General features: G+C 41.3%; 1 protein-coding gene across 2 annotated transcripts in view; it reads left to right on the forward strand.

Moving 5' to 3' along the window:
* Positions 1-22,785, forward strand: part of kndc1 (kinase non-catalytic C-lobe domain containing 1) — a 216,175-nt gene that overhangs the window by 148,944 nt on the left and 44,446 nt on the right. For both annotated transcript variants that reach the window (XM_072557681.1, XM_072557680.1), the window contains exons 17-21: positions 5,500-5,735; positions 7,784-8,229; positions 18,404-18,497; positions 19,800-19,897; positions 21,907-22,121. In XM_072557681.1, the coding sequence (XP_072413782.1) occupies positions 5,500-5,735; positions 7,784-8,229; positions 18,404-18,497; positions 19,800-19,897; positions 21,907-22,121 (1,089 nt within the window). The remainder of the gene's footprint in view (positions 1-5,499; positions 5,736-7,783; positions 8,230-18,403; positions 18,498-19,799; positions 19,898-21,906; positions 22,122-22,785) is intronic.

Raw genomic sequence — 22,785 nt, forward strand, 5'->3', positions numbered from 1 at the left:
GGTTAAGCCACCAACAGTTGTCTCTTTCTGAGAGAGTAGCCCTGTGGTCTAGCAAGATTCTAATAGCTTTAACTTCAACTGCATCCCATCCAAACAGCCTCTCTATGGTATACCAGTGTTTACTGGAGATCTACAACTTGCCATTGCCCAATAAGGGAACATCATACACAGACAAGAAGTGACAATTCCAAACAAAGGCTTTTGCTCACAGCTACAAAAAAGGAACACAAAAAAAAACAATACAGACTGCAATTTGATCCCAAAACTGAAATCGTGAGCAATGACCATTTTACAGTCCAATGATTGCCTACCACACCGACTCTTATCCACTGAAATCAGGTATCAATCAGCTCTTTCTCAAAAAATTGCTCCCCTTTCCCCAGTTCCTCAGTCTCCAGCATGTCACCTTTTTGCCTGCTCCAATTGTCCAGACAATACTGGAGTGCCATCCTCAGCTCCCCTGCCTCCAACACTTCTCCCCTGCACCCAAGACCAGCCCAAGTGGTGAAACTGGCAGCTCCAATATTTGCTCCACCACAGCTCTGGTTAAGACATAGACAACATTCTATCTGTACTCTGCATTAGTTAAGGCCTTGCATAGTCGTGTCATTGGTCATGGTCACAATGGGTATCTCTTGACCCTCAGTGACCAACTTTGTAAGGTACCTGGACTGTGTCAAACACACCAAGTACACAAGAATGCCCCACAGTGTAGGAATGCTGGCAGCTGCCAGGGTGGCACACACACTACTCCAGGAAGTGGTCACAGATCACCTGAATGTGAATGGAATGAAGCCCCCTCTTGTTGATGAATTCTGCAGTGTTGTGACAATGCCCTCATAGTGTCACATGTGTACGGTTGATGGCACCCTGCACCTGGGGGAAGCAAGCTGTATTCCTGAAACTTACTGCCTAGGCTGCAGCACCCATCTTGTAAATGAGTGTGATCTTGTCCTGACACGTTTGCGAGTCCAAATCTCACAGAGGTCACCCATCATTTCCTGGGAGGAGCCAGGCACATGGAAGTTCAAAGCAGATGTTGCCTTCACAGTCACTGGAAGAGGATGGCCTCCCAGTCCTGTAGCTTTCCAATCCTACTCTGGCATACAGTGTCGTCCCATCACAGTAAAGTGGAATATTGGAAATTAATATGGAACTTCCACCAACACTGTATTTTGCACATCTGAAGGAAATGGAGTAGCGACTGAAAACCTTTGGGCCTCCTGTACATACAACACATCCCAAGTGGCCATGTTGCTGAAAACCTCTCACTAAGCTGGGTACTCCTTGTTCTCGACCGTAGAATGCTGCTGTTCCTGGGTTTCTTGTTGGTCCCGGCATTTCCAGGTAGGTTGCCACAGCAAGCGACCAACATGCCACCAACAACGGGGCACAGGACTCTCAGTGGAGATGACCCATGTACCCATGTTGGGAATATAAGAAGTGAAAGAAACTCTTGGCTCTCTGTAGAGTTGTTGATGGCATACTCTGTGGGTGAGGGGTGCACGCACTCCTCCAGACCAAGAGACAAGCACCATCCTAATAACGAAAGACGTACCTCCATCATTCATTCAGCTTCAGTCCCACATGTACAGCAACTTGGTGAATGTGCCACCGTTTGAAAGACCAGCACATTACATCTCATGGGAGTGTCTCTGCACCCCTTCCTATCCCAGACCATGGTGTGGAGGAGCCAGTGTTGGACTGGGGTGGACAAAGTTAAAAATCACACAACACCAGGTTAGATTTGCTAGCTACCTGATGAAGGAGCAGAGCTCCGAAAGCTTGTACTACGAAATAAACTTGTTGGACTATAACATGTTGTTCTGTGATTTTTAACTTTATCCCAGACCCACATCAATCCTTCAACTCCCCATTGCATTCAGTATAGATCATTGTTAAATTGATATAATGGATAGTCTTTGATTCCCACAATCCCCTTGCATAAATAATGTCTCACCTTTAGCCAGCATTGGCCTTTTTTAATCTGTTGTTGCTAATGCCAGCATGATTGAGTTGCCAATGTTCAATTTGTAGTGACCAATGGAATTGTGCAAATCACCTTTGATCAGCATTTGATCTAAGCATGTTGACTCAACAGGCATTGCAAATGAGTGAAGAAATTATTGTAAATGAAATGTAGCTGCAGCAGTGGTTAGGGCAGTGACAAATTTACCTTTACTGTATCCCCATCAACTTTGCAATTCTCCAACAGCCCATTTCCGCCCCTCACCAGCCGAGCCCCCATGTGGAGATCCATCACATTGAACTCCCCATTCATTTGTCTTCCCTGCCTTCAAACTCTGATATTACATCTTAATGATGCCAGGCTGGGCCATGGTGGTAGTCACTGCCAACAACTGCCACCCATTGCCATAGCCTCCCATACCCTTGAAGCTGTTCATCCTACCCGCATGCACCTCAAGATCACCCCTACCATCATCGTGGCCTCTACGTCTACAAACACCTCTATTTTCCCACCCACAGGCTTAATTCCCCTGCCCTATTTGGCATAACCCCCCAACAGGCTCTCCAGGCCCCTCTTTGCACCCTCCTGAATAATCAATAGACTCCCAGACCTCTGACCAACTATGATAATCAGTTCCTAACCATGACTGAGCAGAATCCTGGCTGCTGTGATTGCAGCTCCCTCATTGACAATATACTATCCCCTAACAGCTTGCTTCTGACCCTACAGGATTGGCCATTGCCCACTCCCCGAACTGTAGTTGGACATATCCGTACTTGGCCCATGAAGGCAAATGACCATGGCCAAGGCCATGAACTGAGCATAGACTGCAGCCATGGCTGACAGTACAGTGACAACCAGCTTAGAAAGCAAACCCATCTTAACTGGACTGAGGGCTAGCCCCCATTCAGTTACCGACATGGCGATTTGGTTGAATAATTATGCAATGTGCTGCACAGACAGCTGGCACATACTCTCGGTGTTACACTGATGTCTGTGTGTCGTGCAGCAAAACCTTGTCCCCAACCCCCCAGACAGATTCTCACTGACAACCATGCCAAGCAGCTGTCTGTGTGTCTGTGCAAAAGGGCATGGCAGTACAGTAGTATTAATACATTTAGGCTCTAGCTGAAGTGCCAACATTCTAATTGGCATGGTACAGCATAGCATGGCAAGGCATGGATGCTGCAAGCACAGAGGTAGGTGCTGACTGAGTGAGTGCTAAGAGAGCAAATGAGCAGCCCTGAGATGCAGCGTGGCTCATTCGGTGAGCTGGATGGCTGGACCTGTGCACACAATTTTCTTGTTGCCGCAATTCGATGCTGGTTGCCGTTGATCCCTGCATTGCATGTCTATGCTCCCTCAGTTTCCTACAAGTGGATTGGAGAGGTGCTACGCTGGTTGGGATGGTTGTAGAGCTTGGATACCAATATCCATGGATGAAAGGTACATACAACTGGTGCTATCGATTGTTTGTTGGGATGCCATTGTTGCTTGCAGTGGCAAGCTGAAGTTATCAGGTATCCATTCTGACTGGCATGTCAAACTTTCAACATCTAGTTTTGTTGGTGTGTTCGCTAAATTAGGAAGCTGAATAATATATACATGCGATATGGTATTACTAAGATGTTTGACAAGCTATAATCCTCTTAACTGTTAACTCATTGCTGCTTAGTGAGATAATTTCCTCCCTATATAGCTATAAATTTAGATTTGTACACCCTCTTCACTTTGGCAGCTCTTGTGGTACAGGTGTGGCAGTGTCCCTACCTCTGAGCCAGGAGTCCCAGGTTTAAGTCTCACAGTAGTAACATCACTGAACAGGCTGGTTGGAAAACATCTAAAAGCTTTAGTGAGATGGTCCCCACATCAAGACTGACTTCAAGGGGTTTCTTGTCCTATTCCGTCACAAACCTCACCATCACCCGTGTCACTCAGACTCTGAGAAAATCTTGACTGTTAATCTGAAGGAAGAAGTATGAGAGGAAGCTAGCTACGTGTATTAAAATGTATAACAAAAGCTTCTAAAGATATTTAAAAAGGCAAAGAGTGAGTAAAATGGGTGTCAGTGATCGAGAGACTGAGAATGGTGAGTTAATAGTGGATAATAAGGAAACATCAATTAAATTAACAAACAGCTTGCTTTTATTTTTAAAGTATACAAAAAAGTTCCAGTAATACCTAAAAATCAGGAACTGCAAGGGCAAGAGAAATCATGAGGGAAGAGGTATTGAGAAATCCGGTAGAGCTGCAGACTGACAAGTCTCTGGATCCGGATAACTTCATTCTAGGATCATGAATGAGGCTACTGATTCTGTTTGAAAATCTCTCCTGCAAAGTTCCTCGAGACATTTTATTACGTGTAGCAAGTAAATGCAAGTTATTGTTTAATCTAGATGTAACTTAAACATTTACACCTAAAGGTTGTAAGAGTTATAGAACTGAAATACTGGGGACATAGAGACCTAGAGTCATAGAATGGTACAGCACGGAAACAGACCCTTCGGTCCAATTCATCCATGCTGACCAGATATCCCAAAACAATCTAGTCCCACTGCCAGCACCCAGCCCATATCCCTCCAAAGCCTTCCTATTCATATACCCATCCAGATGCCTTTTAAATGTTGCAATTGTACTAGCCTACACCACTTCCTCTGGTAGCTCATTCCATACACGTACCACCCGCTGAGTGAAAAAGTTGTCTCTTAGGTCTCTTTTATATCTTTCCCCTCTCACCCTAAACCTATGCCCTCTAGTTCGGCACTCCCCGACCCCAGGGAAAAGACTTTGTCTATTTATGCTATCCATGCCCCTCATGATTTTATAAACTTCTATAAGGTCACTCCTCAGCCTCCGATGCTCCAAGGAAACCAGCCTTAGCCTATTCAACCTCTTGATATAGCTCAAATCCTCCAACCCTGGTAACATCCATTTAAATCTTTTCTGAACGCTGGGAACCTTGTCAAAGGCCTCCTGAAGTCCATATAGATCACATCCACCGCTCTGCCCTCATCAATCCTCTTTGTTACTTCTTCAAAAAACTCAATCAAGTTTGAGAGATATGATTTCCCACACACAAAGCCATGTTGACTATCCCAAATCAGTCCTTGCCTTTCCAAATACATTTACATCCTGTCCCTCAGGATTCCCTCCAACAACTTGCCCAACACCAACGTCAGATTCACTGATCTATAGTTCCCTGGCTTGTCCTTACCACCTTTCTTAATCAGTGGCACCATGTTAGCCAACCTCCAGTCTTCCAGCACCTCACCTGTGACTATCGATGATACAAATATCTCAGCAAGAGGCCCTGCAATCACTTCTCTAGCTTCCCACAGAATTCTAGGGTCCACCTGATCAGGTCCTGGGGATTTATCCACCTTTACCCATTTCAAGCCATCCAGCACTTCCTCCTCTGTAATATGGACATTTTTCAATATGTCACCATAATCAGAGTTTTCATCTATTATTTCCTGTCAGATTCAAATTTGGAAGCTTGTCGTGATCTCAAATTATTATTTATGTTTCAGGTCAAGGGCTGCCACAAGTTCAAATCCAGATGATTTTAACATCGCACAACATCATGCCATGAATAAAAACAACTCAGATCCTATGCATAGAGAACAAAGAAGTAGCGAAGATAAATTGGTGAAAGCAGTTGGTCGAGAGACCAAAGTATTCACCAGCAAACCTCAATTATCAGCAACACCATCACGAGAATGCAATACTTTGAAAGCGAATGATCTTTCTGATTTGTTGTATTCAGGTATTACAAATTACAAATTGAAAGTTGGTTTGGAATAATGCTGCTGTTTTTTGGAATAATGCTGCTGTTGTTTGGAAGGATAGTTTGATATGAGATATTTCAAAAAAATTATAAATTACGCCTGTTTTCTGGCTCTTATGCACCTAGTTTTTAAATGTTAAGTTCATACCTGCGTAGCATGTTCATTTAGCCTCTAGTTACCAAGAAATAATGAATTTGTGAAATAATCTTTGAATCAGAATGGCTCTTCCCCTGTAGACACAGATTAAATGATTAATTCATTCACCTTGGGCTGCTTTCTCAGCAGTTTTTCTTTGTCACTGTCGGTTTTAACATTGCCTATCACGCACAGAGACAGTGCACATCCAGGTTCAAGCAGGTCGCAAGTCTGCTTCATCCAAAACAGGACTTGAACCTGATGTTATTCAGAATCTCGCAACAGTCATCTGGCTACCTGTGCAAACAAATCCCCAAACCCAAGTTATTCTTAGATATTTTGATGGCTTATGAACAACAGTGAATACACACAGAGTACCCGATTCGAGTCAGCCTTCTCTCTGTGCAGTTGTCATCTCCAGACATTATTCACAAACATCTTTCCATGTGTTGCACACGGTGCTGGCAAAGTTCAACCTCAGCAAGTCAGAATACAAGGTGCAGGGAGAGAGATAGTGAATTTCCCTTTACCACTGCCCCCGATCAAACACCATGCCTGATTTCCCTTCTTACAATGGAAAGGGTGCTGGCAGCAGCTTCCTAGAACTAGCAAATAGAATATGCATACTTTATTTGCAAGGTTGTGAGAGAAAAGCAGGAAATGGAACTAATTGGATAGTACTTCAGCACAGACACAATGACTTCGTTCAATTCTGCATGATGCCATAATTTTTGCAATAATTCATGATTTTCCAGATTTGTACAGGGTTTATATATTTGCCTTGCTCTTTGGACCCGTCGATCACAAATGAGTGAAATGTGAATTTGTTGGCATATGCAAAAAGATGAACCACTTGAAATGAGGTGGATGTTTAACAGATATGACAGAAGGCAGGCATTAAAGGTATTAGTCAGCCTTTTTGAGCTGTTAACTCACTTTCAGAGTTGCCTTGGGGTTTTCCATTTGCAATCAAAGTCTCTGGATAACATGCTTCACTGTTAAGGCTACAAAATTTGAGGTGAAGTCATGTTCCTGTTTCAAGGCTCTGCTCCCAACCTTCACTATTCATATAGTTTTGAAGCCACCATTTGCCATTGTCAGGGAATCTTTGTGCAAAATGTTTGGAGTTTGGCTGCATGACAGCTCAGAGTCTTGCTGCACTATCACATGCTTCCTTTCTACCACAGTGTTGCTTTATCAGAAAATGCGCTGGATAGCACTAGTGTTTCTTGATGTACCTCCCATAAATTATCTAGACTTGCATCATGAAGTTAATTTTGATCAGCTCTATTTTTGACAGCTTAATTTTATTGTGAGATCTGTTACTTTGCAAGTAAAATTGTATTTGTTGGGAGTCTAAAATAACAATAGGGGCTCAACTTCCATTCCATTGATGTCCTAGAGTTTCCTTCAGGTTAACCTGCAACATGTCAAGTAGAAGCCCAAGTAGAGGAGAAATTATGCCTCCAAAAAGGTGCTCTGACTTCAAATCCACCCCTTTGATTTTCCAACCAGAGCTCGTAGTGAGTTCTGCTCTTTCCTGAAAAGACCTGATGAAGGCTACTATTATCTTTGAGAACTGATGATGCTCATCTGTCTATTATCCTTTTAAATATATGTGACAACCTGCAGGATAAAAACATAATTTATTGAATCTATGCAGTATTGAAAGCTTGGCTATACATTAAACATGCAAAGACTCATACTGATAGATATCTCAGTTGGTGCTTGTTGCCCTGGTAACTGACATTTGAATCAAACACGTTTTCCATCTCGCACAGGACACACTTGTCATGATGTTACGTACAGTCTTGCTGTTAGTTGATACAAGAATCTGTTGAATGAACTACATAACCTGTTGATGTAAATTTCCTCGACATGTATTCTACAGCTAACTGTAAGGAAGACCAGCTTAACAGCAATGATAGCATAATCCTTGGGCAAGATGTCAGCAGTATGCTACCTGATGAAACCAACTTTGTAAAGACTAACTCAGGTCATTGGGAAGAAGAGCAAAATGTGACAAAACGTTTCCTTCAGATGGAAGATAACTGTCACTTTACTGGTGAAAGTTGCACTCCATGTCAAGATTTAAAATTTGGCCATAGCAATGAAAAAAGGAAGGATGATATTGGCCATTTAACTGAAGAATCTGAATCCCAAGTTTCTTTGCCTCTTCGGCAAACAGAATCAAGTGTAGGGAGAAAGAGATGCAACCCAGGATGGAGCAGTGCATTTTTTGGGAGCGAGTATTTTAACCAGCAAGTGAAGACCTATGTGAAGCAAATGGGTCAACATAACTTTAATGAAGAAAAGAACATAGAGGCCAAATTGTTGGTAAGTGTTGCATTTGTCATTGTACTTCAGTGGACTTGAAAAAGAATTTTAAATGAACCGCTTGCCTCTGAATGAATCATGAGTTTTGTTCATAGGCTGACATTCAAAAATCAGTCCTTTTGTTTTCATTTTTTTTATTTCAAAAATTGACTTTATTCATAAAAATGTCTTTTTATACATTTTTAGTCACTGCAGCAGTTCACTTCTGTACAGTAGCATATGAAAAAAACAAAGATTGGAGTTTGACTCTATCCAACAAACAAAGCAAAGGCTAGTACAAGTCTATATTTGCATTTTTCTTCTGAATTCACTTACAATTCAAAATTTTGTAAGTTTTCATTTCCATTCAATAATTATTATTTGTATTCCAATTGTAGTTTATATTGTTGTCACTTTCTAAGGAATTGTCTTTTTTGTAGAGCAAGAAATTAATTTTATAGAGAATACACAGAAATGTATCAAAGCTAAGAATCAGAATTCAATTACTGAAGGCCATTCAGTTAGAACTTACCGTGTCACGACTCCTTTATTATGCAAACTTTGCAGTTAAAATCTAATGAGCATTTGAATTCTGAATGGAATTGTACACTTCGTTGTTTTGAGAATGAGATTTTAAAAACACCGTAACAGAGTGTGCATAACACTGTACAATAACCATTACAAGTGAAATGGTGCTTGGAAACAATAGATTCTGAAAATACTGATATTGACAGAAGACAATAAAATAAAGTTTAAAATAAAGCATTATTGATTACTATTGTTCTAATATTCATTTCCCTTTATTCGTTGCAAACCTGCTGCTATCAACTAACAAGAAGACACAATAAATAATTATTATAGACAAGTAAGAGTTGTGTTTTATAAAGGGAAAGGCATATCTAGAAATCCAAGATAAATGCTTTGAAAATTTTAGTAGTGTGATGCTTTTTTTTGAATAAAAAAAGGGCTTCAAGGTGGTGCTGAATTAACATTTGATAATATAAAATGTTATCAAAGAATGATAGCATTGAATTGGAAGTAATGTACTCATGGTTTAAAAATAAGGACTGTCATTTAAAACTGAAATGAGGAAACATGTTTTCTCTCAGAGAGTTGTGAGTCTTTGGAATTCCATTATCCAGAAGGTTTAGAATGCAGAATCTTTAACTATTTTTAAGGCAGAGATAGTTAGATTTTTGGTTACCAAGGAAATGTAAATTATCAGGGAAATGCAGGAACGTAGAGTTGAGGTGAAAAGCAAATCAGCCATGATCTGATGAATGGTGCACAGACTAGAATGGCGGAAGGCCAACTCTTGTTTCTTGTTTAAATGGGTAGGGAGTTGTTTAGCAGATGGAAGACTGGATACAGATGTCTTTAAGTTGTCTGCATATGACAAATGGGGTCACCCAGCTATCTGTACTGGGCCTTAGCTTTTCAGTATATTTATAACAAACTTAAATGGAAGGATAGAGTGCCACTTACCCCACTTGCATGCGCATGCTAAGCGAGGTGATTCAGTGAATGTGAACAAAACTTTTTCAGATTGGGCTCTACTTGGTGAAGTCTGAGTTCATCTCATCCACTTTGGATTTTTAGAAAGAAAGATCAGGTTGCTTCCTAAATGTTGAGAAACTTGGGGACGGGGTAGCCGAGAGATTTTTGGGGCTCAAATACACGAAACAGTAAAAGTTTGAGTACAGAAACTGAAGGTAATTCAAAATACTAATGAAACTTGTCATTTATCACAAATAGGGATGGGATGTAAAGGGAAGAAAGTTAATGTTACAGTTAGAAAAAGTATCGTCCAGAGTCTATTTAGAGTACTGGGTCAATTCCAGGCACTGCATCTTGGGAAAGATCTGTTGGCTTCAGGAGTGTGCAGCACTGATTCATCATTAACTTTACTAAGAAGGTTAAATTATGATGACAAGATGCATAAATTGTGCGTGGATTAAGTATAAAAGCTGAAAAAGTAATCTAATTGAAATGTTTACAATATTAAAGAAGCTAACAGGGTGAGTAAAAAGAGCTGTGTTCCCCTTGTGGGAGAATTCAGAACAAGGAGACAAGCCCTAACTTATTTTGTATTAGGAAGCGATATTTTACACAAACTTCCAAACACGTTTTAGGAGCCTAACTGAAAATGTCAAAATGGAAATATTTACATTTTGTTTGGCTAGGGAATTAAGGGCAATGGAACCAGGGTGAGTAGATGGAGTTAAGATGTGCACCAGCTACAACTGACCATTTACACTGAAAGCATTGCTCAAATTAATTTTCAAGGTTGATAATATGAATAATGGCAAGATGCCGTTCGAAAATTGAAAACATTCGAAAGCAATGCTAAATAAAATCAAATTGATGCAAGCATTACTTTTGGAAGTACTGGATTCTGGCTAAATAAGATTGTAACGTTTTCCTTCATAGATCTGAAATATCAATTAAATACTCAGAGTGCAATTTGGAACATATCCGATGAAGGTGAATTACATCACTTGGTTAAAGGGGCATCAATGGTAAACACTCTAGGACTTCATCACCAGGCAATTGTGGCAAATAGTAAAATTTAACTTAAATGATATAATGTAAACATTTTACAAACAAAAACTTTCTTAAAGTGTTGGGCCCCATTTCATTTCCTCCAGACAAGACACTCTTGCTCCTTTATTCCACAAATCTGATTTGGGCTATCCCTACATTTCCAATTTGCTCAATCACTGAACAAGCTTTGCTGCAAATGGTAGAGATTCATTATATGACCCCATGATGTGAATATTGAGTTGGTGGCTGAGTTAGAAAGGAAGGTGCTTGACTCAGTTATTAAAAGCAAGGACAGGGGAGAGTAAATCCAGATTTTGAATTAGTGACAGGATTGTCACTAGGGTGGCATAGTGGCTCAGTGGTTAGCACTGTTGCCTTACAGCACCAGGGGCCTGAGTTCAATTCTAGCCTCAGATGACTGTCTGTGTGGAATTTTCCCTATTCTACCCCTGACCTTTTGCAAGTTGTTTTGGTTTCCTCCAATAGACTAGGTTAGGTGGATTGGCCATGCTAAATTGCCCCATAGCCTCCAGGGGAATGTAGGTTAGGTGGATTAACCATGGGAAATGTAGGGTTTATGGGGCTAGGGTAGGCTGGGTGGGATGCTCTTGGGAGGATCAGTGCAGAGTTGATGGGATGAGTGGCTTCTTTCCTCACTGTAGGGATTCTATGAGTGTGTGGTCTCCAACTGGCCGGTTTGATAGGCAAGGAGGGACTCATTAAATTCCAAGGTGGCCTCCACACTCCTATTTGCCTGCAATTTAATGGAGGTGGGTAAGGCCGAGGATGATCTGCCCTCTGATCCCCATCCTAACTGAGGGAATTTAATGGCAAAAGTGAGGACTGCAGATGCTGGAGATGAGAGTTGAGAGTGTGGTGCTGGAAAAGGACACAGGATTCCTGATGAAGGGCTTTTGCCTGAAACATCGATTCTCCTGTTCCTCGGATGCAGCCTGACCAGCAGTGCTTTTCCAGTACCACACTCTCGACTCTGAGGACAGTTTGTGGTAAGGCACAAGGGGCATGTCTGGCAGCTCAACCTGCTCAGGCCTCAGGATGGTTCCTTCTCTCAAGGGCGCCCTTGGAAGACAGGAAAACTTTTTAGCTGTAACAGGCTGCTCTTTTTTTGAGGTATTTTAGATGCTGAAGGTGATTTTGTTGAACTCCAGGAGCAGCAATTACTGTTTTATATACTGTTGCATTGTTTTGGAACTTTGGAGAAAAAAAGTCAAAACAACAGGACTTTTAAAAGGAAGCAGAACAGACAAAGGCAGCACAGTCAGGCAGTGCAGGAGGGAGAGAGCCATCTTGGAGGAACCTGTTTGGGAGAGGTCACAGCACAGAAACAGATAAGTGAATAGTTTTAAGATTGGTCTTACAGTAAGTCTGCAGTAGTGAGTAGAGTGGGTTCTTTCTTGATTATACGTTTTATTTGAGATATGTCTCTTGATTAAACATAAAAATATAAGCCATGAGTATTAAGTGAGCCTGGAGCAGTGTTTTGTAGAGGAATAAGAGTGTTATTTTCTGGATCTGTAGAGTGAAAGAGGCAGAAATGGCCTTTAGTAGAGTGAGATGCTCTTCAGTTGGATATGGGAGTTTAGGGAGAGTTTACCTGTTACTGAGGATTATATCTGCAATAAATGCCATTGGTTTGAAATCCTATCAGATTGAATGAATCAGTTGGAGAGACAGTTGGAGGCAAATGAGGAATTTACAAGAGCAAGGGGATTTGCTGGATGGCAGTTATAGGAAGGTAGAAAAGTTGCAGATACAGTTACCTGGGTTAACTCCAGGAAAGGTAAGAGAGGTAGGCAGGTAGTGCAGGAGTCTTCTGTGGTTATCCCCATTTCAAACAAGAATGCTGTTTTGGAAAATGTAGAGAGTGGCTGTTGGAATATTGCGTGCAATTCTGGGTCTCCTTCCTATCGGAACAATGTTGTGAAACTTGAAAGGGTTCAGAAAAGATTTATAAGGATGTTGCCAGGGTTGGAGGATCTGAGCTACAGGGAGAGGCTGACCAGGCTGGGGCTGTTTTCCCTGGAGCGTCAGAGGCTGAGGGGTGACCTTATAGAGGTTTACAAAATTATGAGGGGCATGGATAGGATAAATAGACAAAGTCTTTTCCCTCCAGTGGGGGAGACCAGAACTAGAGGGCATAGGTTTAGGGTGAGAGGGGAAAGATATAAAAAAGACCTAAGGGGCAACATTTTCACGCAGAGGGTGGTACGTGTATGGAATGAGCTGCCAGAAGATGTGGTGGAAGATGGTACAATTACAACATTTAAGAGGCATTTGGATGGGTATATGAATAGGAAGGGTTTGGAGGGATATGGCCCAGGTGCTGGCAGGTGGGACTAGTTTGGGTTGGGATATCTGGTCGGCATGGACGGGTTGGACCAAAGGGTCTGTTTCCATGATGTACATCTCTATGACTCTATGATGGATGCTCAGGGGAATGTAGCGCGAACAGCCAAGTTTCTGCTATTGAGATAGGCTCTCATGCAATGAGGGTATGTCAGGTTCCAAGAGATCAATTATGTTAGGGGACTGTCTAGTCCGAGGCACAGCCAGATGTTTCTGTGGCCAGCAGCGAAAAATCAGAATGGTGCGTTGCCTCCCTGGTGCAATGATCAAGGATGTCTCAGAGAGGGTGCAGAATGTTCTTAAGGGGGAGAGGGGCCAGCAGGAGGTCATTGTACACATTTAAACCAATGACATAGGAAGGGAAAAGGATGAGATTCTGAAAGGAGAGTATAGAGAGTTAGGCAGGAATTTAAAAAGGAAATCCTCGAGAGGAGTAGTAATATCTGAATTACTCCCGGTGCTGTGAGCTAGTGAGGGTAGGAATAGGAGGATAGAGCAGATGAATGCATGGCTGAGGAGATGGTGTATGGGAGAAGGATTCACATTTTTGGATCATTGGAATCTCTTCTGGGATAGAAGTGACCTGTACAAGAAGGAGGATTGTACCTGAATTGGAGGGGGACTAATATACTGGCAGGGTGATAGTGAGGACAGAGACCAATCTGAAACTGGTACAGTTGAGAAAAGAAGTGAGTCAAACAGTCAGGACAGGCAGGGACAAAGCATAAAACAGGGTAGGACTGATAAATTAAACTGCCATCTATTTCAATGCAAGAGGCCTAACGAAAGAGGCAGATGAACTCAAGGCATGGTTAGGAACATGGGACTGGGATATCATAATAATAACTGAAATGTAGCTCAGGATGGACAGGACTGGCAGCTTAATATTCCAGGATACAATGCGACAGGAAGGATAGAAAGGGAGGCAACAGAGGAAGGGGGAGTGATGTTTTTGATAAGGGATAGCTTTACAGCTATACTGAGGGAGGATATTACCAGAAACATATCCAGGGAAGTTATTTGTGTTGTACTGAGAAATAAGAAAGGGATGATCACCTTATTGGGATTGTATTATAGACCGCCTAATAGTCAGAGGGAAATTGAGAAACAAATTTGTAAGGAGATCTCATTATCCATAAGAATAATAGGGTGGTTATGATAGGGGATATTAACTTCCCAAACATAGACTAGGACTGCCATAATGTTAAGGGTTTAGATGGAAATGAATTTGTTAAGTGTATCCAAGAAAATTTTCTGATTCAGTATGTAGATGTACCTACTAGAGAAGGTGCAAAACCTGACCTACTCTTGGGAACTAAGACAGGGCAGGGTCACTGATGTGTCAGTGGGGGAGCACTTTGGGGCCAGCAGCTATAATTCTGTTAGTTTTAGAATAGTGATGGAAAAGCATAGCCAAGATCTAAATGTTTAAGCTTGAAATTGGAGGAAGGCTAATTTTGATGATATTAGACAAGGACATTCAAAAGCTGACTGGGGGCAAATGTTCGCAGGTAAAGGGATGGCTGGAAAATGAGAAGCCTTCAGAAATGAGGTAGCGAGAGTCCACAGACAGTATATTCCTGTCAGGGTGAAAGGAAAGGCTGGTAGGTGTAGGAAATGCTGGATAACTAAAGAAATTGAGGGTTCAGTTAAGAAAAAGGAGTACAGGTATGGAATGAGCTGCCAGAGGAAGTGGTGGAGGCTGGTACAATTGCAACATTTAAGAGGCATTTGGATGGGTATATGAATAGGAAGGGTTTGGAGGGATATGGGCCAGGTGCTGCCAGGTGGGACTAGATTGGGTTGGGATATCTGGTTGGCATGGACGGATTGGACCAAAGGGTCTGTTTCCATGCTGTACATCTCCATGGCTCTATGACTCTATATGTAAGGTATAGACTAGATAGATCGAATGAATCCTTAGAAGAGTATAAAGGCATTAGGCCTTTAAGAGGGAAATCAAGAGAGCAAAAAGGGGACATGAGATAGCTTTGGCAAATAGAGTTAAACCAAAGAGTTTTTACAAATACATTAAGGACAAAAGGGTAATGAGGGAGAGAATATGGCCCCTCAAGGATCAGCAAGGCAGCCTTTGTATGGAGCCGCAAGAGATGGGAGAGATACAAAACAAATATTTTGCATTGGTGTTTACTGTGGAAAAGGACATGGAAGAAATAGAATGTAGGGAAATAGATGGTGACATATTGAAAAATGTCCATATTACAGAGGAGGAAGTGCTGGAGATCTTGGAACACATAAAAGTGGATAAATCCCCAGGACCTGATCAGGTGTACCCTGTGGGAAGTGGTTGCTCGCCCCCTTGCTGAGATATTTGTGGCATCGATAGTCATAAGTGAGGTGCTGGAAGAGTGGATATTGGCTAAGATGGTGCCACTGTTTAAGAAGGATGGTAAAGACAAGCCAGGGAACTATAGATGGTGAGCCTGGCACCAGTGGTGGGCAAGTTGTTGGAGGGAATCCTTAAGGATAGGATATACATATATTTGGAAGGGCAAGGACTGATTAGGGATAGTCAACATGACTTTGTGCGTGGGAAATCATGTCTTACAAACTTGATTGCAGCAAAGAGGATTGATGAGGGCAGAGTGGTGGATGTGATCTATATGGAGTCCAGTAAGGGGTTTGACAAGGCTTCCCCATGGGAGATTGATTAGCAAGGTTAGATTTCATGGAATACAGGGAGAACTAGCTATTTGGATACAAAACTGGCTCAAAGGTAGAAGACAGAGGGTGGTGTGGAGGGTTGTTTGTCAGACTGGAAGCCTGTGACCAGTGGAGTGCCACAAGGATTGGTGCTGGGTCCACTACTTTTCATCATTTATATAAATGATTTGCATATGAGCTTAAGAGGTATAGTTAGTAAGTTGGCAGATGGCACCAAAATTGGAGATGTTGTGGACAGCAAAGAGGGTTACCTCAGATTAAAATGGGATCTTGATCAGATGGGCCAATGGGCTGAGAAGTGGCAGGTGGGGTTTAATTTAGATAAATGCAAGGTACTGCATTTTGGGAAAGCATATCTTAGCAGGATTTATGCACTTAATGGTAAGGTCCTAGGGAGTGTTGCTGAACAAAGAGACCTTGGAGTGGAGGTTCATTGCTCCTTGAAAGTAGAGTCACAAGTAGATAGCATAGTGAAGATGGCGTTTGGTATGATATGGATCAGAGTATTGAGTATTGAAGTTGGGAGATCATGTTGCGGTTGTATAGGACATTGATTAGGCCACTTTGGAAGATTATGTGCAATTCTGGTCCCCTTCCTATTGGTAGGATGTTGTGAAACTTGAAAGGGTTCAGAAAAGATTTACAGGGATGTTGCGAGGGTTGGAGGATTTGAGCTAAAGAGAGAGGTTGAATAGGCTGGGGCTGTTTTCCCTAGGGTGTCGGAGGCTGAGGAGTGACCATATGAATGTTTATAAAATAATGAGGGGCATGGATAAGATAAATAGACAAAGTCTCTTCCCTGGGTTGGGGTTGTCCAGAACTAGAGTGTATAGGTTTAGGTTAAGAGGGGAATGGTATGAAAGCGACCTGAGGGGCAACGTTTTCACGCAGAGGGTGGTGTGTGTATGGCATGAGCTGCCAGAGGAAGTGATGGAGGCTGGTACAATTGCAACATTTAAGAGGCATTTCGATGGGTATATGAATAGGAAAGGTTTGGAGGGATATGGGCCAGGTGCTGGCAGGTGGGACTAGATTTGGTTGGGATATCTGGTCGGCATGGACGAGTTGGACCGAAGGGTCTGTTTCCATGCTGTACATCTCTATGACTCTATAAGTGACCTACCCACAGGGTCTAACCCCATGGTCTTCCCTCCTCTCTGACCTTTCCATCAGGGTGTCCATTCCCCTATCCCCACCATATATCCCTACCCGTGTGACAGTCTTGGTCCTGATCTCTGAGACTTAGAACCTACAGACTGCATGGCATTTAGTGTTCAACACGGCTGTCGCTGGCACTGTTGGACTTGAGGAGCTGTACATTAGAAACAACACTTTCAATCCAATGTCAATTAAAAGTCCCCTTTTTCCATTTGTGTGTTGTTCACATTCTGAGGAGAATGTGAAGGTTGTGGAGGTTGAGCAATGGCACCTCATGAACGTGTTGAACTTCAGGAGGAATTTGAACTTGAAGAAAGAATTCTGGGGTTTGTGACTGTGACCAAGATCCTGCAACACTGCTACATTGGAAGGAGAGAAGAATGTACCATACATTATTGTGGGATAGGTTAGAGGATGATAGCAATGATTCAAGGACTGAAGAAATCTCAAAGAAAGGAAAAGTGAGGCTGCAGAATTTGAAGTCAGTGCAAGTGCTACAAGAGGTTTGTGACAATATCAATTCGAGGTGAACAAGACTTTGTGCTGGAACAGATGCAGGAAAATGAATTAGAGTCGTGTTTCGGAGCCAATGTATGGACATGTTGAGTGCAAATAAACTGATGATTGGTTAATGACACAGGATATGGTAAGGTAGACAATCATAAAGTTTCAGATGTGCAGGTAGCTGGGTGTCAAATTAGATCTTAAATTTGAAACTTAAGGTCCAGCAGGAAAGTAATATGTGATAAACAGTCGGAAACTTCCTTTCCCAATTTTGAACTGATACAACAAAACCTGGTGGGGTTTGGGGTCAGTACTAATGACGCTAGATGCTACTGTCTTCCAACTATACTACCACCTGTGCTGGTCCTATTCACTGATGGGATCGCACCATCTCATTGATTGTGATGAAAGTTGTCTGAGATGTTGGTAGTGCAATATAATTCGAACTACCTTGTGCTGTTGCCTGTAGGACAGCTCTGCCAAATGTTTGCAAAGGATGTAGGTAAGGCAAACTTTGCAGAGGATACTGCTCTGTATAGGCCTTTGTTGCAGTGGGTTTTATTGTTATTTGACTTTCTGTAGCAGGTTGGTACAACTGGTTGGTTTGCTGGGCCACTTTAAAGGGCTGTTAACTGTCCTTCACACTGTTGTGTGTCTGGAGTCATACTTAGGTTAAATTTTCTTTCTCAAAGAATTTAGTGAACCAAATTGGGCATTTATGACTACCTGCAGGTTTCATGCTTACCTTTACACATCTTATTCCTGACTTATTTAAGTTAATTTTAATTCACCCAGCTGCCTGTGAGATTTGAATTTAAATCTCTGGACCATTATCGTTGCCTCTGGATTACCACGAAGACACTGTTCCTGATAGCTATAATGCAAAGGATTTTCTTTTACTTTTTGAAGTTAAACTGACCTTATTTTGGTTTCACAGGAAATTGAACAACAGTTGATGATGGAGACTAAGAATTTTCGAAAAACTAAAGTGTTCTACCAGAAACTCCAACAACAGGAAAAAAGAAACAAAGGTTAATATGGTACATTTGATTTTTTTATGTTATTTGTGCATAGGAGGCAGGTGTATGACTGGCAAACATTTATTTCCTATTCCTAATTGCACAAGAGGTCAATGGATTATTATTTAAATAAAACCAGTGGGTAGGTTTATGGGTAAAGATAGGAGATTGGCACTAAGGTAAAATGCTCCATGAGTTGGCACAGATGCAGTGGTTTGATTGGCCTCCTGTGCACCTTCACAATTCTGTGATTCTAATTGCCCTTGAGAAGCTGGTGTGAAGGTAGACCTACAATGTTGTGAGGAAGAAAGCTGTGGGCTTCTGTATCAGCAACATTGAAGGAATGGTGATAGCATTCCAAGTCAGGATGATGTGTGAGTTGAAGAGGAACTTGCAGCTAGTTGGTGTTCCCATGCATCTGTGCCTTTGTCATTCTAGGTGGTGGAGATTGGAGGTTTGGCAGAAGCTGTCAAAGGGGCATTGGTGTGCAGTACACCTTGTAGTTGATGCACATTGCTGCCATGGTGCATTGGTGGGGAAGGGAATGAATGTGAAGTGGTTTGCCAATCAAAGAGGCTGTTCATCCTGGATGGTGTACCAGTTCCTTGAGTATTACTGCAGTTGCACTTATCCAGGCAAGTGGAAGTCATTCCAACACCCTCCTGACTTGAGCCTTGAATATATTGGACAGGTTGGCCAGTGTCGAGAGATGAGTTCCTTAACCTGCTTTTGTAGCCTTTTTCCTATGTTTTCCCTTTTCAACCTTGAGGCAGGCAACCCTACCGTGAGGCAGCTATTTGTCTCTAGTGTGGGGAGTGTTTACACAGACTTATGCTACCAAACATACAGTTTAGAATTGTTTTCTGTTTCTTTCATAGGATGTTTTTTGTAGATTTTCAGAGAGTCTGTATTAGATTTGAGTTTGGTCAATTTACCAGTGTGCCCACTTGAACTATTACAGTTGTTTTTAATCAACTCCACTCCTTCAACAGGTAATTAAACCAGCTCAAGTGCATAAGTCCCTGACAGTGCTACCTTCCATAAATAAAATGGCTTGCCAAGCATAGTTATGGATATTTGCCCTCCAGAATCAGATTGAGGCCTGACTTTAGTTACTTGGTCACTGTTGGGTCACTGCAAAATGAAAACTTCTTGATCTTGGTGGAAATTTGGTACTAGCATATCGTCCTCAATTCATGGCACCATATTGAGTTTACTGAAAAGATATGCAAATCTTTGTCCCTAACGCTTTCATTGGTTGACTTGGCTTATTTGCTGTATATTTACAATGTAACATTACATTTTAATTTAAAGGAATTGATGCAAAGGTGGTGCTGCCCAAACTGAGGCAACAGCTTGAAGAAATGAAGCTGAAAATGGAGTTCCTTGAGCTGGCAAAGAAGTATATTGAGGTATATTCAATGATAAAAGTCTAATGAAGGATATATCAATGGGAACTATATTTGTTAAGCATACCATGAAGTCAATATTTTTTCTTGTTATTATTTATGAACAAAGTTTTATAGATTGTATATATGTAGCTTAAAGTATCACAGATTGTGTTCTTACATTTATTGCAGAACCCACACATCTCCACATAATCTCTAACACATGTACATGACTAGCATGAAGTTGTCACCTATTTGAATGCACTACTGCAAACATCTTTACATTACAAAAAACACCCTGACCTTGGGAGCCACAGTTGTTTAAGGATGACTTTACACTCAGGAGTATCAGCTTCCTCAAATTCTCTTCACATTTCTCTTGCCCGCTCATATTCCATAAACCATCCTCTGTGAGCTCATGCCCATGATCACTCATGAGCACCCAATTTCTTACTGGCCCTTAGGCTAATGGACTGTATGTTCTTCCCCTCTCCATCACCATTGTCCTCCTGTGTTTCAAAGCTACTGCTATTCTTCCCTACTTGCCATTTGACCCATTACATCTATAAATTAGCCCCATTTCCAATCTTTTAGTCTTAATATCAATGAACATCCAAATCCGTCTCTCCCACAACTCTCAGTTTGACTCTTTAATCTTTAATGTCACAAAACACAAAAATAAGAATAAAAATAATGAATAAACCAAAGTCACAGATAACTTTCTCAATAATCATGGTGCATTATCTCTCCACAACCTCCTCTGGAGCCTTCAACATTGTCAACCATAACATTCCCACCTAAAGCCTATCTTTGATTGTCTAGCTTGATGGGAGCAGCTTTTTATTTTTACCCATCCATAAGTGTTTCCACCAATTAATATTTCCAATTCCTATCCTATCATCTCAGGAATGCTCTGTGATTCTATCTTTTCCACCCATATCCCCACCCTTCTCCACTTCCTCTGTGTTACCCATTGGTGTGTTCAGTGCAGACATGGGGTTAGCTTTTTTTTATTTAGGCTGACAGTATGGGTCTGAAAAGGAAAATACTTGATTGGGTACTTGATTAAATACCCACCCACTGTGGTAAGATCATAAGGAATTTGTCAGAGTAAAGAAGGATTCTTTGTGAGACAGAACTGGGGCTAGCGTGCTTCCACCAATTTCAGTCATAATGTAAGTCATATTAATGTAATAATAAATTATTGCATTAATTTAATAAACTTTGTATTGTTTACTCAACTAGACTCTTCTACTTAGATAAGAAAAGTGAATTTTCTAATGCATATTCAGGTTTGAAGGAACCCACTTAGAACAATTCACAGTTCAGTCACTCAACCAGTCTTTTTGATCCCTCCAGCTCCTGTGTGTTACAAGACTGCTTGACTGACATCCTGTCTTGTGTGAGTTGTAAAATTAGACATCATGAAGACCAAAGTGATTGTTTTTGGACCTGAGGAAAACTTCATACCTTCACAACTGGTTCTGTCCTCTTTCCCTCCCTTCTCCCTCAGGTTGAACCATAAACTTTACAAACTCCCCATTCAACCAAATATCCTATTCATCAAAAAAGTCACCTTAAAGTTCTGCAGCATCACCCTCTTCTGCCCTAATTCAGCCAATCTGCCACTCATTTTTTGCTTTTGTCAATATCATGCTCAATTATTCAAATACACTGCTGAATTCTGATCCGACATCCTCTGTAATGGAGCCATGGTACTAATTACTTCACTGTGAACACGAGACAAGCTGTATGTTGCTTTTTAAGCTCCTCTGACATATCACCATTTTACTGAATAAAAAACTGTCAGCATGGTATCCTAAAGGGGTCCTTGTTTCACTCATGCTTTTGAATGAATGGTTGCAGACCTGAAACGTTAACTCTGTTTCTTTTTTTCACAGATGTTAAGTAATATCTGCTGAGTAATTCTAGAATTTTCTGTTTTTGGTTTCAAATTTCCACCAACGTGTATATTTTGTTTTTGTTGTAACAGATGTCATTGTTCGTCTCAATAGTAATTTTGGTCTCTCTAGATATTGCAAATGGAGCAATGGGGCCTGAACTCCTCTGTTCTTCATTTACTGGTCACCTCCTCATTCCAACCAGAGACATTAAATCTCAGATCAACTGATAGCAATTCCTTCCTCACCTTCCACTCTTTGAAGGGTGATCAGAGCCAAAGCAAGGACAGAACACAAATACTTCAGGCTGGAACAGCAGTGGGGCTGATGGCAAACCTCTATAGCAGGTGAATAGCACATAGCAAGGAATATTAAATATAATTGCAAAGTTAAAAAGGTAAGAATTTGTATTTGCAAGACCATTTCTGACCATTGGAATACTGCCACCTGTAAGTTGCTCTCCAAGCTGTCACCATCCTGACTTTGAAAAATATTATCATTCCATCACTGTCACTGTTTGAAAGCCTTGGAATTCCCTCCCTAATGGCATTATGAGTCTACCTACACCAAGTTGACTACAGCGGTTCAAGAAGGGACCTCACCACCACTTTCTCAAGGGCATCTAGAGACTGGCAATAAAATGCTGGCCAGCCACATCCCACACGTGAATAAAGAAAATTTATCATTTTAATTAATTATCTATCTCATTAAATCTTATTAAATGCCTTGTTAGATGAACAGAATGTGTGTTGTACTAAATTTACTTGAGCAGTATATAATATAAAAAACACTAGTAGCTATTTTATGATAACGCAGAGCTATCCCAACTTTGAAAAAGCCCATTTAGATAGAAATATAATTTTCCTTTAACACAAATAAAATTTAATGAGAAGTGAAAATGTAATTAATGATGCCTTTAAATTACAGAGCTGCAGTTCGTGCTACTGTAACTTTGCAAGTGAAAACTCAATAGCGGAGTTCAGATATTGAGAGACTGGGTGTTATAGACAT

Source organism: Chiloscyllium punctatum, chromosome 38 (genome assembly GCF_047496795.1).
Source record: "Chiloscyllium punctatum isolate Juve2018m chromosome 38, sChiPun1.3, whole genome shotgun sequence".
Lineage (NCBI taxonomy): Eukaryota > Metazoa > Chordata > Chondrichthyes > Orectolobiformes > Hemiscylliidae > Chiloscyllium > Chiloscyllium punctatum.